This window comes from Lampetra planeri, chromosome 7 (assembly GCF_965212315.1).
Source record: "Lampetra planeri chromosome 7, kcLamPlan1.2.h2, whole genome shotgun sequence".
NCBI lineage: Eukaryota > Metazoa > Chordata > Hyperoartia > Petromyzontiformes > Petromyzontidae > Lampetra > Lampetra planeri.
In genome coordinates this window covers 13557276-13575262 of record NC_136113.1, presented here as the reverse complement: position 1 = coordinate 13575262, position 17987 = coordinate 13557276, and the positions used below count along the sequence as shown (strand labels likewise).

The window sequence follows — 17987 nt, the reverse complement described above, 5'->3', positions numbered from 1 at the left end:
ATCGCGATATGACGATAATTGCCGAAATGGATGATGCGATATCTGTGGAAACAATTATTTATGATTTTTTTTAAATCATCATGAGGCCTCAAGGTGTCAAGTGCTGTCTCCAAATCGTATCCACTCGTTCTCTTTGGCCTCTCCATTTAAGTGCTATGAAGAAGGGCTATTGCCTGAAACGTCATATTTATGTTTAATTTTAAGGCCACGGTGGTATAATGTGCTGGGTTATCGATCATCATGGACCTGATGTCGTAGTATCTATCACCATACCAGGAAAACCGTACCACGTGTCAGAAAGTTTATCTTCTGAAGACGCTCCAGTGTACCGTTGATCTCTCCGATGTGTCTCCGGGCTGTGCGGTGACAGTCTGCCATCACGTCCCACGTTTATCGCCGCGCGCCAAGCGGGGGGGGGGGGGGGTTGCCGCTTCTTCACGAACTGAATTCACTCCACGCGCTGGGAGCTCCTTCGGACGATGACTTCCTGAAGACGTTCCCAGCACGTGGCGCGCGAAACGCCGAACATCAAGACGTACGACGGGCGGTAACAAGCCCCGAAAACGCAAAAGGAGAGCTCTCAGTCGAACCGAGGAATCCTCCCTCCTCCTCCCCACTCCAAATTATCCACCCATAGACCCCCCCCCCCATTGCCCTGCCACGAACACCCTTAACGTCTTCCACATGGGCACGCGCGCGCGCGACCAGATTGGGAGCCAGCGCCACACCATTGGCCGGACTTCCGAGGGAGAGAGGGGAATGGAAAAGCAAAACAAAACAGAGCGACTCATATCCTGCAAGAGGAGAGGAGCTGGAGGCAGCGCCAGGGTTGCATTCCACCGTCCTGAGTGTGCGCTCGGCGAGAGGCAAAGAAGGTAGCGAGGGGGACGCTGCTAAATGTAATATTCGTACGGATGTGCCGCCCGTGTGCGTGTGTGGAGCGGTGGCGTAGCGGTTAGCGCTACGCTGCGCTCCGAACCCGGCCACCCGAGTTCGATTGCCGCTCACGGCCAACGCCGGTGACGGTTATCTGAACGGGTCCTGGGCCTCCTCAAGGTCGACTCAGCCGCAAATGAGCACCTGGTGTGAACATCGCCACTGGGGAGACAAAGGCGGCCGGGCGTGGTGCTGGCTAACCACTACCTCGCGTGGTGTGCTGGCCTTCATAGCTGCTCGCTTAACAGCACTTGCCCTAAGTCTGCTCAGGCTATTCGGGGGGATCTTTGTCTTTGTGGAGCGGTCGTGTAGTGTTTGGCAGGCTGCGCTGCGAACTCGGCTACTAGCCAACATCGGTGACATATCTGATCCGGTCGTGGGCCCCCAGTAGGTTGACTCAGCCTTAATTATTTACAGGTGCGGTGTGTAAACACACTTGCCTCGACAGTTTATTAAAGGCGATACGGGGTGGGGGGGGGGTCTTTGTGTGCAAGTTTGTAGGGGTGCACGTGTGTGTATGAATGTGCACACATGCACACAGCCAGACACACGCCCCTCCCTCTGAACTCTGCTGGTGTTTGGTGCTCGCACACATTTGCTGCCCCAACATTCTATGATCGATTAATGGGGGATCGTTGTGAGTGTGTGTGGTAATGAATGGCCAACACCCAGTCACGATTAATTATCTGAACCGGTCCTGGGCCTCCCCTAGGCCGACTCAGTCTCAAATGAGTGTGTGGTGTGTAGTAAACATCGCCACTGGGGAGACAAAGGCGGCCGAGCGTGGTGCTGGCTACCCACCCCCTCGTGTGCCGTGCCGGCCTTCATAGGTGCTCACTAACAGCACTTGCCCCTAGAGTTTGTTAAGGCTATACGGGGGATCTTTGTCTTTGCAGCTTTGGTGTGGTCATGATTGCAATGCGCTGTCATCAAAGCGCAAAGTTTATGAAGCTGCCATGAATTAGGGCGTTTTATTCACTGCTGACTAAATTGCAATATGAACACTATCTTGATATTGATAGATTGTTGACCTATGCGGGGTTGAAAAGTTTAAGAGGAGATGGCAGACATTATATGTCCAGGGTGATCCAATTGATTTCAAAATTATCCTCTTAATTTCTTCTCACGGAGGTGATTGAATAATGTGAGCGCGATGGCTCCGCACCTTGCAGAGGGACGGTGTTCATTGATTGAATACGCGTGTTGAAATCGGTGTGAGGCATGTGAACGCTATAAAATGTTTATATATATAACAGTATAATATCTCCATGTTATTTTAATATATAGACAAACATCTAACTAATGCAACAGTGCAAAATAATAGAGGTTGTTTTGGGTTAGATCGCGTAAATATATAAATGTGTCGTTAAACCCGCCACCATCCGACACATCCACCTAGTAAGGGTTGTCACGGAAACAGAACGTGCCAATTCGTCACTAGTACAGCACTAACCGGTGTGTTGGAGAGCCAAGCCACAACTTTTACAATCTGAGTACGACGTTTCGCCAGTAATTACAACTAGCTTCATCAGGCGACAGCCAGATTTGTGTCGGGTGGTGGCGGGTTTAACAACACATTTATAATTTACGCGATGTAACTAAAAAAAACTGTTATGGATGATATTGTTCGCGAGAGCCTACGCGTTAAACGGAAAATAAAACTCTCCCGTGTGTGACTGCAGCAATGAACCCACAAACCATCGACCATAGAACCTAGCACTGGCTTCAAATATATATTTGAAGGCGGTTGTCAGGTCGGTTAGTGAGTGGCTGGGTGGGTAGGTGACTGGGTGGATGGGGGAGTGAGTGTATCAGTAGGTCACTGGGTGAATGGACGAATGGGTGGGTGAGTGGGTGGATAAATTGGTGAGCGCGTTGGTGGGTGACTGGGTGGGTGGATGAGAGATTGAATGGGTAGGTAAGTGACTGCATGGGTGGGTGACTGGGTGAATGGACGAATGGGTGGGTGAGTAAATGGGTGAGCATGCTGGTGGGTGACTGGGCGGGTGGAAGACTGGTTGAGTGGATGGGTGATTGAGCGGGTAGGTAAGTGACTGCATGTTGTGGGTGACTGGGTGGATGGATGAATGGGTGAGTGGATGTATCTGCCAGTCATTAACTCGCAGACAAAGCAATTGATTAATTGAATCACTTAGAATTGAACCTCTAACGTTGCTCTTCATCGGCCACACTAAATCATCATCATAGTATTTCAGTGGGGTGTCTACAAATGGATGGCCCTGCGTACGCCGCGCCTACGATCGTTGAGAAAGGTGCACGCGAGCCACTCCAAGATTTGCCAGCGCGGGCGAACGTCCTAAAGTAACCCCCGCGTGGCTCGAAAACATTGGTGCGAACCGGACCGGGCCGGCTGGACGGGTTGAGGAGCGAGGGTCGGGAAAAGGAAGGAAACGCGAAGTGGAACCACGGGAGCGAGAGGGCAGAGAGAGTTGAGTCACGGGCAGAGCGTGATGCGATTGTCCCTCTCTCTCTCTCCCCTCGTTAGCACGGGAATGCAGGCGGCGGCGGTGGGGGTGATGGCGGTGGTGGTGGTGGTGGTGGGGGTGGTGGTGGTGGTGGGGGTGGTGGTGGGGGTGGTGGGGGTGATGGCGGTGATGGCGGTGGTGGCGGGGTGGTGGCGGTGATGGCGGTGGTGGTGGTGGGGGTGATGGCGGTGGTGGTGGCGGTGGTGGTGGCGGGGGTGGTGGTGGCGGTGGTGGTGGTGGGGGTGGTGGTGGTGGTGGCGGTGGTGGTGGGGGTGGGGGTGGTGGCGGTGGGGGTGGTGGGGGTGGTGGTGGTGGCGGTGGTGGTGGTGGCGGTGGTGGCGGTGGGGGTGGGGGTGGTGGTGAGGGTGGTGCTCTACCAGCAGTGGTTGAAGGCGGGAGTGTTCGAGGCGCTGCCGCCAGGAGCCGGCAATTGAAATTCCACATTCCAATGGCGAAGAAAGTTTATCCCAGGGGACAAAAAAATGTGTGGATTAGTCACAGGGCGAGGGGAGGGGGCTCATTGAGTTGACCCCCGAGGTTATATGGCCCTGGCATGCATGTGGTTGTGGGTTCGATCCCGACCCTGACGCCTGTTGTATGTTTGGAGTTTGAGGTGTGAATTTTTCTCCGGGCTCTCCGGTTTTTCCCTCCACGTTTAGAAACGCGCGTTTTGGAGTATTTGCCTGCGATAGATTTCAACGAGATAAGGTCACTTCGTTGAGCTATCATTTGTGGCCAGGTCGCTTCTCAAAAAGAGCTAAATTGCTCAGTGGTCCTTACCTGGTAAAATAAAATATATAGTTGGTTTAACACAATGTAGGCTTTCGCGACCAATATCATCCATAATAGAGGTTTTTTTTGGGGTTAGATCGCGTAAATATATAAATGTGTCGCTAAAACCCGCCACCGCCCGACACAGCCAGCTAATAAGGGTTGTCACATAAACAGAACGTGGCCAATTCGTCACTGGTACAGCACACCCGGTGTGTTGGAGAGCCAGATTGTAAGTGCTGTACTAGTGACGCATTGACATGCTCCGTTTACGTGACAACCCTTACTAGTTGGCTGTGTCGGGTGGTGGCAGGTTTAACGACACATTTATATATTTACACGATCTAACCCGAACAAAAAACCTCTATTATGGATATTAATTTGAGTAGTTTTTAGTTCACATAGGTCCACCCATGCCTCTTCCCATCACAAATGTATAAAACAAACTGCATAACTTTAAAGCCCCCCCCCACCCGCACCCACCCCCACGATGCTACGACCTGGCCACGAAGTGTCTCCAATGAACCGGCAGGCCAGACAGGTTCCTGTGGAATGTGCCTCGTGTGTCCCGCACGCGGCAATGTGCAGGCGAAGCTCCACGTGGAAGCAGTGAATGTGTGGGTGCGCTCTGTTCCATGATTGGCCCGGGTGTGACTCGCGGCTCAAGGTCTCTTTGCTAATCTGAGATGCAGCCGTTTGTTATTGAACCGCCTTCACACGTGGCCTGGGTTTTACACCTATCAGCAATGACGCCGGCGCGCTCACCCGAAGAAGGTGTCCTGGCGGCGGCGGCGCAGCACCAGCAAGGCGAAGACGGCGAGGCCCAGCAGCACCGTGGCCACGCACGCCACCACGATGGCCGTCCAGCTCGTGGGCCGCGCCGGCTCCCTCGTCGCCTCTGCACGCGTGAGCGGAGGAGCGGAGGAGCGGAGGAGCGGCGAGCGTTAAAAATCACGGCGCTCCGTCAGCGGCCGTTGAGGCGACACGGCGGCCGAGCGCGCGGCCAAGGCGCCCGTGGGCCCGGCAGGTGCCAGAGTGACAAGTTGTTAATTGGTACGTTGGTTTGCCGTCATCCGTTGAAGAAACCCTAACCACTGGTCATGGCCGGGTGGCCCAAGAGAGTGACGGCCGTGGGAGCTCAGCGGTCGTGTTCAGGGTTAGGGCGGCCTCACCGGTGCGCGGGAGGCTGATGTACACGGCTGGGCCCTGCGGCCCCACGCCCACCCCCGTGTAGGCCAGCACGCGCGCCGTGTAGTTGCCCCCTCCCCCCACGAAGTCGGTGATGTTCAGTTCGGCCCGCGTCGACCTCCCCACGTCCAGGTTGACCTGACACGGAGACGAGGGGGAGAGATTATTCCTCCATGGTGCGGGTGTCGTGGGCGGTTCAGAAAATACCGGCTCGGCGCGGCTTGTGTCTACTTTCTCACGGGAACATTGGGTGCCACAGCGGTTGAGATGTTAACTACCTTGCCTGGTATACAGGACGTCGTGGGTTCGATCCCAACCCCGACGCATTTATATTTTGAGTTTGCATGCTCGTCTCCAGGTCCTACGGTTTTTTCCCCCCACATTTAGAATCAACGTGCGTTTAGAGTATTTGGCGGTTATACATTTCCACATGATGAGCCACTTTGTCGAGTTATCATTTATGGCCAGGCCGCTTCTGAAAAAGAGCTATGCAGCTCAGTGGGCCTTATTTGGTAAAAGTTAAAAATACATCCTTTTTTTGTTTAATTTTAGTTTAGGGCAGACCATGGCGGCCTTCCCGCAGTCCACCCTGTTGGCATGAAGCTCCACAACTAATTCCATCGCTGAGGGAGCCTCACTGGAGGTGGCCGTGTGGCTCAAGGGTCAGAGAGACATGGCGCCAACGCCGCCGAGATCCTGGGGCTTGAGTTTCAGCTGCCACGTGATTCAACCGGGACTCCCAAAATGTGGCGAGCTGATCTGCTCAGCCTGGACACCAACTCCTGTGCAAAACAATTTAGTCCCGAATTCATCTTTTCAACTCAAGCTGACTTAATTTCAGCTCTGAAGACTGATGGGCACGTGATGGACACTCTTCTTGTGGGGCATACACAAGGTGTATCCCCCGCCACCGTGTGCGGATGCAAGAGGCCTGTTCACGTGACGTCGGCTCCCAGGGCTGTTCTCTGACACGCGGTGATGCACTGCTAGCCGCAGCATTCCAAGATTGCAACATAATCTGCGAATTGTTTGTTTGTTTGTTTTAAAGCGGCCTGTAAGAAAGCCTGCCTGGGTCCACGTGGGATGTTTGTACTATTAACATCCTATATAAAATCCCACGTAAATGACCATTTTCCGTATTTAACGCAAGTCCTACAGATTCACATGGGCACGGAGTGAACGTTGCATCACTTCCAGGAGCTCGCCGTGCCTGCTCTCGATTTTCGCTGAAACGCGATTCGTGACGAATCAAAAAACATTCGTTCACTTCGCGAAGAGGAAGTTCAAGAGTCAGGCAAATGATGCCTCCTTGATCGCGATAGCCTTGACAAGGAAATACACGGGTATATTCACATTCACACAAAGACATAGACAAAGATGCCCCGTGTAGCCTCTAACAGACTGTTGAGGCAAGTGCTGTTAGCGTGCAGCACCAAAGAAGGTCGGCACGGCACCCGAGGGGGTGGGTGGCCAGCACCACGCCCGGCCGCCTTTGTCTCCCTCGTGGCGATGTTTACACACCGCACCAGGTACTCATTTGAGGCTGAGTCGACCTAGGGGAGGCCCCGGACCGGTTTACATAATCGTCACTGGTGTTGGTGCCCGTGAGCGGGAATCGAACCCGAGTCGCCGGGCTAGTAGTGCAAGCGCGCTGACCGCTACACTACCGATGCCCTCATTCACAACCCACGCAACGATCCGCCGAGTAGCCCGCACAGGCCGTTGAGGTTAGTGCTGTTAACGTAATGTGTGCTGAACTTCCTTCGCACCGTACGTCGACAACCGTGCTAATCGTGGAGGTGCGCTTATGAAGGCCCGCATGGTGCACCGGAACCACGCGTGGCTGCCTTTGTCTCTCCAGTCCCGATGTTTACACACCACGGACCAATTTATGTCCACCAAAGGGAAGCCGACTGCTGCAGATAATCGACACTGATTGTCAGCCGGGAATTGAAACGGGGCCGCTGGGCTTGTAGTCCATGCACGAATCACAATGCTTCTGCTCCCCCTGAGATAATATTTGCAGGTCCCACGCGGACACACACAAACAACAAAGACAAAGATCCCCCTTACAGCCTTAACAGACTTTTGGGGCAAGTGCTGCAAGCGAGCACCTACGATAGCTGCCACGGTACACGAGGGGGGGTGGGTGGCCAGCGCCACGCCTGACCACCTTTGTCTCCCCAGAGTCAATGTTTACACACTGCACCAGTTACTCATTTGAGGCCGAGTCACCATAGAGGAGTCCCAGGACGGGTTGAGATAATCGTCATTGGTGTCGGCCGTCAGCAGGAATCGAACTCGGGTCGCCGGGGGTTCAGAGCGACATCGCTCCCCACACACGCGCACGTCTGCACGTCCGCACGCACAAACAACCTGCGGGACCGGCACCACGACGAGTGGGCGGCGTGCGGGCGAGTCGGGCAGGGTGTGCCCATCGCGGTCAAGTTACGTACGGAGCCGGCCGCCCTCACCCCGGCCACGCCGATTGGCCCAAACGGGCCTTACCGGCTGAAGCAAAGTTCGAGTCTGAAATCACAGCCCAACTGCTCAAACTCGAGCCACTGATTCTGAACGTGTTGTCTGTTTGAATATTTGAAGGATGTAAGTCATTCGTGTGGCCAATTCATGGTGGTTTGCGCCGTGAGGTCGTTCGATTCCCAAACCACGGCTCACAACCGTGGTGAGTGATATCAGAAGTGGTTCTGGGAAACCCCCAACCCCCCACTTCACCAGCCCACACTGACCAGCATGGCTGTTGCACTTCACGACTCGTGAGCAATTGAGCCCAGCGGCAAATGTGACCCCTTGTGAATCGTTGAAAACTCTTTCTGTGGATGTCCCGCGTGATGTCCGACGTGCTAGGTGCTTCTTCGGAAACTAAAGCTCCCAAGCATGAGGAGAAAAACTCCGGGCGATGCCGAACAACGCGCGGTTACAAGCTGAGAACTCGTTGGAGAGTTACACAGCGCAGCTGCGGAAAACCTTTGCAGCGCAATACCTAATGCCCCCCCCCCCCCCCGCAAGACACCGTACAAAGGGAGGCACTGTTTTCTCCCCGCTGAAAAGCCTTACAGTGGAGAGCGTGACTGCCCCAATTAATAATCTCCGCTCTCCCACGAGCCGACCCTGTTGTGTCCCGAGCGAGCGATACTTGCGGGAGTAGATTCGCTCGATCCGAAAAGAAGGGATTCTTTCGTAAAGGTGAAGGAAAGACGCGTGGAGAAGGCTCATCTCACGACAGTTTTTGCGTTGGGGGCCGATGAGATGGCCTCGCGAGTGCGAGTTCGCCGCTCGTCGCAAGAGTTTCACAGCTTAAATCCAGCGGCCGCCCCGATGAATACAGCGGTACACAATAACCGTATTAATACTCCATGCTGTCTGCTTCACAGTGGGCGTTAAAGATCTCTTGACGTCATTTGCAAAGAGTTGAGTCCTTGTGTGTGCCGGTGTCATGGTACAAATTTATCAAACATTTTAAACGTTTAGCCGCAAATGACTCGATTGGCATTATACTCTCGCCTTGCACTAAGGCTCACGGTAGAAGCCTACGCAGCGTCGCTAAAAATCTGCTTTGGACACCAAGGTCTCAGACTGTTACAGGCTCACGTCGTTTCTCCGTTGTCGCCCCCTCGGTGTGGAACTCTATCCCTTTGCACATCCGCAACATCAAATGCACCCTGGCTTTCAGTTAACATCTAAAGGCCTCTTATCTGTTTGGTCAGGGCTTTTGTGCAGCCCTGAGCTTGGCTCCGCGCCTCTGAGTTGTTGACTTGTCTGCAACATCTGGCGCGTTATAAAAGTCACTGTTATTATTATTAAACACAGTTATACAAATCATCGAGCGCCTCTTGCAAAAGCTTAGCTGGAACCTCCTGAAAAAAAATCCATGAGACTCAGCGGGAGACTTTTTAGTGGGTAAACAAGTACAATCGCACCAACGATAAAAAAACGCACAATTTTTCCCCCGTTATGTAATCGGCCACGTCATTGCTTGTCGGATTTTTTACGTAATTTGCTGTCCATGTAATTTTGTCCTGCGCGTGTTACGGTTATGTTGTGACGACCAGTGAACATTTTGCCAGGAATGTGTTACTTAACACATTCAACTTGTTAACATGCGTGTAATTACGCGTCGATTCATTGATTAAAACAGGTTCTGGGAGCTCACGATACACAACTCCACTGTTGCCCATTTCTTCTGCTTCGACTTCTTTCATACGGCAGGATGGTAAAAGCAACAGATTCGAAACGGGTTGAAAGCTACGTTTTTTTTCCACTGATCCAACGAGGCAGGAGACGCCGTACGGATCGCAGGATCACCGCCCGGATGTTGCATGGATGGCGCGCTGGTCCGGTGATGCGTTTCATGGTTTCAATGTCACCACAGTCGCGAACTGTTGTGCGCTCACCGTCCCGCGCTGGCCAGCACGGCAAAATATGGTGAAATAATCACCGCGACACCACGTGGCCTGTGGCGGTCCTCGTCCAGCAGTTAACTGACAAGAGGGCTCTACGCGAGCGTGATACACTCATGCTACATCTGTGCTCACGGTCTGAACGAGACTGTACAGATGGGACTGAAACAATGAGGCAAGATGCAAACGAGACGGTAAAAACCGGACAGCAACAAAAAAACAACCGATTCTTCAATCGAATCACGGCACCCAAATTGTGGAAGCGTTGGTGCGGCAGATGGGTGTTCAATTCTGAGAAGCCTAGGACGCACGGACGGACACAATGTGACACGGACAAAGCATGAATCAACACAAAGTGACATCGTCGGGCCTTTAAGGCTCCGGTGGCCAGAAGCCCTCCTAGGCCAGCCACTACCGCTGCTGCGGCTACTGCGGCTGCCGCTGCTGCCGCTACCACTGCTGTCGCTGCCGCGGCTGCCGCTGCTGTCGCTGCTACCGCTGCTGCGGCTGCTGTCGCTACCGCTGCTGCCGCTACCGCGGCCGCCGCTGCCGCCGCCGTGGCTACCGCGCTGCGGCTGCTACCGCTGCTGTGGCTGCTGTCGCTACCGTTGCTGCCGCTGCTGCCGCCGCGGCTACCGCTGCTGTCACTGCCACCGCTAGCGCTACCGCTGCCGCCGCTACCGCTGCTGCGGCCTTCCCCACCAGGCGCCTGACGATGAGCTCGCGGGTGACGGCATTGCGAGCCCAATCACAAGGCACTGGCTGGCCGCAGAGTCCTGCAGCGTGACCAGGAAAACAAAGAGCGTCTCAGCTCAGCCACGCAGAGCCAACGTTTCGCAATCGGAGGAGCAGCCGTGTAAAAATGAGGAAGCCCTCCCTCGACTTAAATGTTGAAATAAAATAAAAAGCAGCGTTGGCAGGGCCCCCCTTGCGCAGCGCCAAGCCGAGATGTTCATTTTGACCTTAAACTTTCGTGACTGCAGGAATTCGTATTCTTGGTTCTTTCGGTAAAGTCACGTAGATTAAAAATTAAAGTAATAACATTTAATAAAAATTTTGCTTTTATTATTTTCAATGTATTTAAAATGTTATTTTATTATTTTCTTTTCTATCTACGTGACCTTACCGAAAGAACCAAGAATATAATAGAGATGTCGCCATTGATAACTTCTTGAGTAATAGCAGTTTTTTTTTTTCCCACGTGCGACAGTTTTGTCAAGATATTGGGGGGGGGGGGGGGCGGCTACATTGTAGGCAGCACAGGGAAGTGCACCAACAATCCATTATTGTACCATACTTCTATGCTCCCACTTATTTTCTGCACGCCTTCACCTACCCGCACTAACCAGCGCGGCGAAGTACGGTCAAATAACCCGCCTCCACCCCGCCACGACCAGCACGACGTGGTCCACTGTGCAGTTGCACCGACCGCACACTTGACACCACTGGTCCTTAGACTCAGGATACATCGCTCGGACCGAGTATGCAAGATTCGGCCACGTTTTAGGCCTCTGCAGCGACAAGAGGATTGACGTTCACGACGATATTGAAAGAAAGTTCTCGTTTTAAATCGAGCCACAACCCCCAAATCGTGACAATTCATGGCATCGCAGGGTGCGGGGAGGGGGTGTTTCGTTGCTGACCTAATACCAGGTCCCCTTCACATTTTTGTCTCTCCACCTAATAAATGTTTTATTCTTTTTTTTATTTTTAATGTTGGAACTGGTCCGGAAATTTGCTTTGTAAGGCATCAATTCTGCTGATATTACGCAATCCCGAAAGGCCATGAGGCCGTTGGAATGTGTACATTTTTATTATTTTTTTCATGGCAATGTCACGTCCAACGGGCAGCGGCAGCGAACACCACCACTGCGTTGCAACTCAAATGAGCCCAGCGCCCAGCAACGAACAGCTCCGACCATCTCACCAAGTGTTTGTCGTTGTACCAGCAGAGCAGCCGATATCCGAGCAGCACCCCGTTGGTCAGCTCAGAGTCAAGGGCGTCCCAGCGGAAGATCAGCATGTCCTTTTCAAACTCCATGGCGAGGCCGGTGGGTGCGGCAGATGGAACTGGACAATGAAAAGAAATCACAAGGCCATATGCCCCTGTCCAGCAACTTCGATCCACCAAATCCAGGCACATGAGTATACCAAGGACAAATCTGCGTGTAAAGGGTGATACAGTATTTCAGTAGTCAGGCGCCTCATTTGTGGAATGTTTTGCCCTAGTCCATTAGGGATGCTTCATCAGTCGAAGTTTTTATGGCTCGTTTGAAAACACATTTATTTTCTCTTGCGTAACCGTCCGCATAGGGTTGTTTTCCTCTTAGTTCTAATGTCAAGGGGTTTTACTGGAATTGTGTTGTAAATTGTAAAGCGCTGTGAGACCTTGTGTGAATGGTGCTAAATACAACTGAGTTTTACTTACAAGGCTGTCAATTGGAAAAAAGTTCAAAGGTGTTTATGGGGGCGTAAGGCTGGTGGAGTTGAGAGTGAGATTTTTTTTGTTTTGCAATGGGTTCTTTTTCCCCTGCATTCCACCGAGAGATAACACAAGCGGGTGCAGCTGATCTTCGTGGTTCATCAGCAATGCCATGTGTGGCGCTGCTGCTTCTTGTTGTTGTGTAAGAAGGCTCAATCTTCCTTCGTGCGGTGGTGGGGAGTTAAACAGCCGTGTTCGTACGTTCGGGTGAAGGTCTTTGGGTGGGAGAGTAAACAGACGGCTTTCAGGAGTCGGCCGGTGAATGTATGAAACGCTGCCAGCGACTGATACAAGCGGGCAGCGGTGTTACTAATTGGTCCACGTTTTAAAATGTGGTGGCCGAAGCTCCACTCTCTGTGCACAGTCCCATTAAAATGAAGTGGCCAGTAAAACTTCACTGGCACGTAACTTGAAGTTCGGCTGAATTTTTTTTACCAGGACTAAACAAGTGCAATGCAATGTGGATTCATACCGTGTCGAAATACGACCGCATCTCAAGACGCTAGCAGTAAAAGTGATAGGCAGTGAGTCAATAAGGAAGGTTTTGAGCCATGGACTTAAACAGGGTCAGGGAGTTGACAGCGCGGATTGCTGGGGAAAAGAACTTCCAGTGTATAGGGGCGGGAGAGGAAATGAGCGACCTCCAATTATAAAATAGCCCTTTTTCACTTCTTTATTTTGAAACTTCTTTCGCTCTGTACATAGCCAACCGTGCTAATCACAGGTGCATTATATTACATGAACTGTTTCCTACACACATATGTTGCAATCTACGGCTGGTGTATCTAATACGCACGGCCGGTGATGAGTGAGTTGTGAGACCCTCCAGTAAATTCCAATGATGTTGCAGAAGGGCTGCGAAATATTAAAAAAACCTGCATCATCGTTTCAACTGCGACGCGAGGAGATCGAGTCGAATCGGCGACCTCTGAATTCGCATGTCCAGAGTGATAACCGTTACGCCACGGCAGCTCCCCCAGCCACCTTCTCCGTTCCAAAACGATGTGCACATTAAATGGATGGGCCGTGTGTTTGTGTAGTCAGCCCTGGAGCTGGCGAGCTCCGCTCGCGGTGGCGGGTAGAGAAGGCGCATCCCTACCTCCCTCGCTGGTGTTGCAGCGGATCCACGCACTCCACGGGGACAGCCCCACCTCGTTAGCGCAGGCCACGCGCACGCTGTAGCCTGTCATGGCTGCCAGCCGGTTCAGTGTGTGGCCCTGCAAGGAGGAGGAGGAGGAGGCTGCTATCTCCACCTCCGAGCTGGTGACATTCTTGTCGCCGGCGGCATCGTCGGCGGCGGCGGCAGCGGCCTCCTCGGCAAACTGCGTGCGGGAAAAGTGTGGCGCAAACATAAAGCGGCAACAACAAAGCAGGTGGTCAATTTGTGAAACCGTGGTATTTTCATCATCAATGTTATGATCAATCCACTGCAAGCCTTCGCCATCTCTCACGATCCCGCAATGTAATATTCCACCTAATAATTGCCCATAGGGTCACCCAAGGCCAAAGGTTCCTGGAAGCCCAGGGAAAGATACCACATGTCACCATTGACAGGCACGTTGTGGGGTCCTCTTTTGTGTGAAAATGGCCCCGCCACCCCCTGCCGCTCCCTACCTGCACATGAGCTGATTTCATCATTCCATCTCCTTGGTGGACGCACTATTTGGATGTCACTGTTCTGTACTCTCCAATTTGAGTCTGGACTCACTGCTTGGACGATGCCAATGCCCGTGTTTTTAAACCATACCTCATAATGCATTTTAAATTGTATCTCAGTACAATGTTAAGTCCGCTTTTAAAGTTTATGCCGCTTCATGGTTTCATGTTTATGGATATTTTAAGTGTTACCTGTACACGTATTGTGCAATACTTCAACCCTAAATGATGCTGTTTTTGACCTTTGATCACTTGGGCACTGTAGTCTTCCAGTCTCAATGACCTCTTACCAGATTTTAAATAAAGTTTAGCGACTCACTTCTGACAAAGAAACGAGAACACAATCTGAAGAGGGCACAAAGACACATGGAGAGCAATGTGGTTTTGTTTGTTTGTTTGTTTATGGGTTGAGCCTATTGTTAAGCACAGGCCCAAAGGCCTAAAAATCCAGGCAGTCAGCAACAAACATAACTATAGTCGGTTTAATATACAGTACGAGTTCATACGTTTTGGAATTGAGCAAGGTCATAAGAATTAGGGGAGGGAGATGAGGCGAGGGAATTCCCACACCACGAGCAGGGAAGAAGCAGCAAGGGAATGGTTTTGGCCTGCAGTGCGGTGGTCGAACGCACAGTGCACAAGAGACGAAGCAGCAGTCTTGGTAGGCCATCAACGTAGGCAGCGGAATCGATGAGTGAAGTTCACGGATTGCAGCTGCTGCTGCTGCGTATGGGTTTTTGTGTTTTGATTCAAGTGCAATTATCTAAGTGCCCTGTGCTGTTTAACGGTGTCTGGAGGGCAACCTTGGGTTTTTTTGGTACATTTATTTATTTATCCCTTGGCATGGGACAGAAATAGTACTGTTCTCTAGGACAATTTAATTTGCATAATGCAAACAATAAATCAATGAATAAAAAAAAATTGCAAGGACGTCAAAAACATATATATATAAGCGAATGTTGGCCAAGGTTAACCTGCGGTGATAATTCTAGAAAATCTAATTGTAGAGTATGTGAATGAAACTGACCCTGTATTTCTTAAGAAAAAAAAATTAGCAGACAATACATCTCCCTCATATCTGTCTATCCACATCCCAAAATAATTAGTGTTTCTTACACAACCCATTGGCCCAACGGCCTTCTGGGAGTGCATAATTTCAGCAACATTGAGTCAGTACAAGAATACTTTGGACCTGTTAAGACATACATTGTCTCATCAGCAGCTAGGCATGCTGAAATAAAATGTTATAGCTGCTATAGGCAAGGACCCTCTCTTTAAGATATGGAGTTCCTCTGCCACATCCTCACATGTCCCGTTGGTGCGGTAACTCCGTAGTGCCAGAACCATAGAATTACGTGGGATATATATACACAACAATTTAAAAACGTCTGCTCTCATAAATCCTGATCACTTCTTATTTCACGTCCATTTTAAAACCTTACGCGCCACGTCGGTTGAGTGGCCTAATGTGGTCTGCATAGTGCCCTGGCGCAAATAATTAAATAGGACCTCCAGGCCGTCTACCTCCACCATCATAGCCCCCGGGTCCCTCCGGCCTGTGGACTCTGGTGCAGTTTCACCGCCTGCACACCAGAAGACTATGCCACCGAGTGGCTTTACCTGTGCCTGAACACGACAGAGAGAGCCGAGCTGCGTGGTGCCACTGCACAAGTCGAATATCCACCGCCAAGTTGCGGGCGCGGCGACCGTCGATAAACGATCCGTGAGCCCGTCCACCCACCCCGACTCACAGCGCATCCGACCCCTTCAGGGTCCTCGCGAAAACCGTCCAAGTTTGTTAACCCCCAGTGGGCCAGTACCACCACCGGGTGGGATAATGGAAGGAATGGAATATCTTTTCCTCTGAACTAGAATAAGATCTCTTCGCGGGGACACCGAGGGACGGCGCGGCTCTTACCTGGACGCGGCAGGAGTAGACGGGGGAGTGTCCGTCGAACCCCAAGCTCCAGCTCAGCTGCACGGAGTGCGCGGTCGTGGCCGAGACGCTCAGAGCCAGAGGGGGGTCGGGCAGCGCTGCTCACCGGGACACGATGCCAGACATTGCGGATGTAAAACTATCGTGTTGTGTGAGGGTTTTTTGTGTTCCGGAGTTTGCATGCGTAGCTCTCCGATGGATGTGCTTGCTTTTCGGGTTGTGCCACGCATGGGAGCTTCTTGAATTTCGGTTAATGACGAAGCGTGCAGTGCGAAATGTCGAACACCATGTCAGTTTGTGCAAATTGTATGACAATGATAACGTTACATTCGGTTAATGGAGTCAGCGGAACTGTACAAATAAAACAAAACAATGTAAACGAGATGGTAAAATTTTGATTAAAAAAAATATCGTTGAATCAAATTGCGGCCTTGGATTGTCACAATTCTTTAAACCTCCATAATGGATGCCCTCTCAGGCATCTTTCCTCTTGTGGTGCGGGTTCTCTAAATTTGTAAAAAAACAAAAACCCCCCAATGTGGATTATCGGGGTTATTTTCCAGGACTCCCCTCAAAATGTGAATTTCCAACGCTGAGAGCCGGCTTCTCACCTTTTACGTTGACCCTCGCCGGTCTGGAGACGCTGGTGCCTTTGTCGTTGGAAGCGTGGCAGGAGTATGTCGTTGTGCTGGTGATTCCTAGACGGGCAGAGGACAGGGGGCGGCAGGGCAGCGTTCATTTAATTAATGAGATCCGTGACGTCAACGACCTCCGATGAATTGCTCCTTTAAATTAGTCTACAATGACTACCATACATAGCCAACAATGCTAATCGGAGGTGCTTGGGGGAAGGACAATAAACTAAATCCAAAATGACTACGACTGCCGCCCACCAACGAGCCAAGCATGACTGACGACGTGAAATCAACGCGGTCTGAGTGAAGATGCAGACTGAGATAGCGTTACTCGTGACTGCAGCACACCGAGTTCATATAGTCGTTGCATACATCCAAATCGCATTCACCCATCGAACTAAGCAGCTCTTACTAAAACTAAACTTAACAAGTAAGGTGCACTGAGTTATATAGCTCTTTTTCAGATGCGACCTGGCCGCAAAATGATAGCCCAACGAAGTGGCTTATCACGTGGACATTTATCGCAGCCAAATACTAGAAACTTATTGATTCTAAATGTGGAGACAAAAACCGGAGGACCCAGACAAAAATCCACGCGACCACGGGGAGAGAGACGCCGCAAACTCCAAATATACAGCAGCAGGCGTCAGGGTCGTGATCGAACCCACGACCTCCTGCGTACCAGGCGAGGTAGTGAACACAAGGGCCACCACAGCTCAAGACCGTCGGCAGTGGCGGCAGTTACGTGACGTTTCAGGGTGCGAGTGTGCAAACATAACGAGAACGAACACAAAAGTTGTTGACACGAATACCACACCAAACCGTTGCGCTCTAACCAGCAGAGCGATTCAAGGGGGGCGCGGGGTGGGGGGGGGGCGCAGGGAATCTCGCCGATGGAAAACATGAGCGTCGTTTAGCATCCCGCTCGAGTCCAAATGCTTTGCGCCGCAGCGCGCTCGTTTGTGGGATGCTTGCTCGCCATTGGCCGTGTGCACCTCCCTTGCGTTGCCTCCGTGTCCACGCGACACACACTCAATTGGTCGGCGCTGCCTCCCGTCCGCACCAGGTACGGCCGCAAAAAAAAACCAGAGCCACATTTTCACATTGATCCAAAACAGAGAGCCAGAGGTTTTCCGAGGTTTTTTTTTGTATTTCCTCACAGAGAATGGCCTTGCTTTGTATTGTATGTTTCCAGGGAGCCTTGGAGATGTGGTGGCAGGGTTCCCAGGGATAAGATTCTCTGGTGCCAAATGCGAAATGTGCAACCTTGTAAGCTACAAAGCAAGTCCAGGCTTTAATCAAAGCGCACATTTAGAGGATAAAAACCGACAGTTGCTTTATGAAAATAATGTTTTTGCCTTCCACCCTCGTAATTATATTCTATGCGTCGTATCGGCGTGATATCGTCAGACATAGGAATGCACCACGCAGTGGACGATGACAATCAGAACTACGTCTGAAGGTCATTTCGCTGGGCCT

At 51.6% G+C, this 17987-nt stretch overlaps 1 protein-coding gene across 1 annotated transcript in view; it reads right to left on the bottom strand.

Moving 5' to 3' along the window:
- LOC144720019 (tyrosine-protein kinase receptor UFO-like) overlaps positions 1-17987 on the bottom strand; it is a 69109-nt gene that overhangs the window by 17041 nt on the left and 34081 nt on the right. Inside the window, exons 5-10 of the mRNA XM_078596436.1 lie at positions 16485-16571; positions 15856-15971; positions 13381-13603; positions 11727-11869; positions 5366-5519; positions 4959-5091 (exon numbers count right to left, since the gene is read on the bottom strand). Of these exons, the coding sequence (XP_078452562.1) occupies positions 4959-5091; positions 5366-5519; positions 11727-11869; positions 13381-13603; positions 15856-15971; positions 16485-16571 (856 nt within the window). The remainder of the gene's footprint in view (positions 1-4958; positions 5092-5365; positions 5520-11726; positions 11870-13380; positions 13604-15855; positions 15972-16484; positions 16572-17987) is intronic.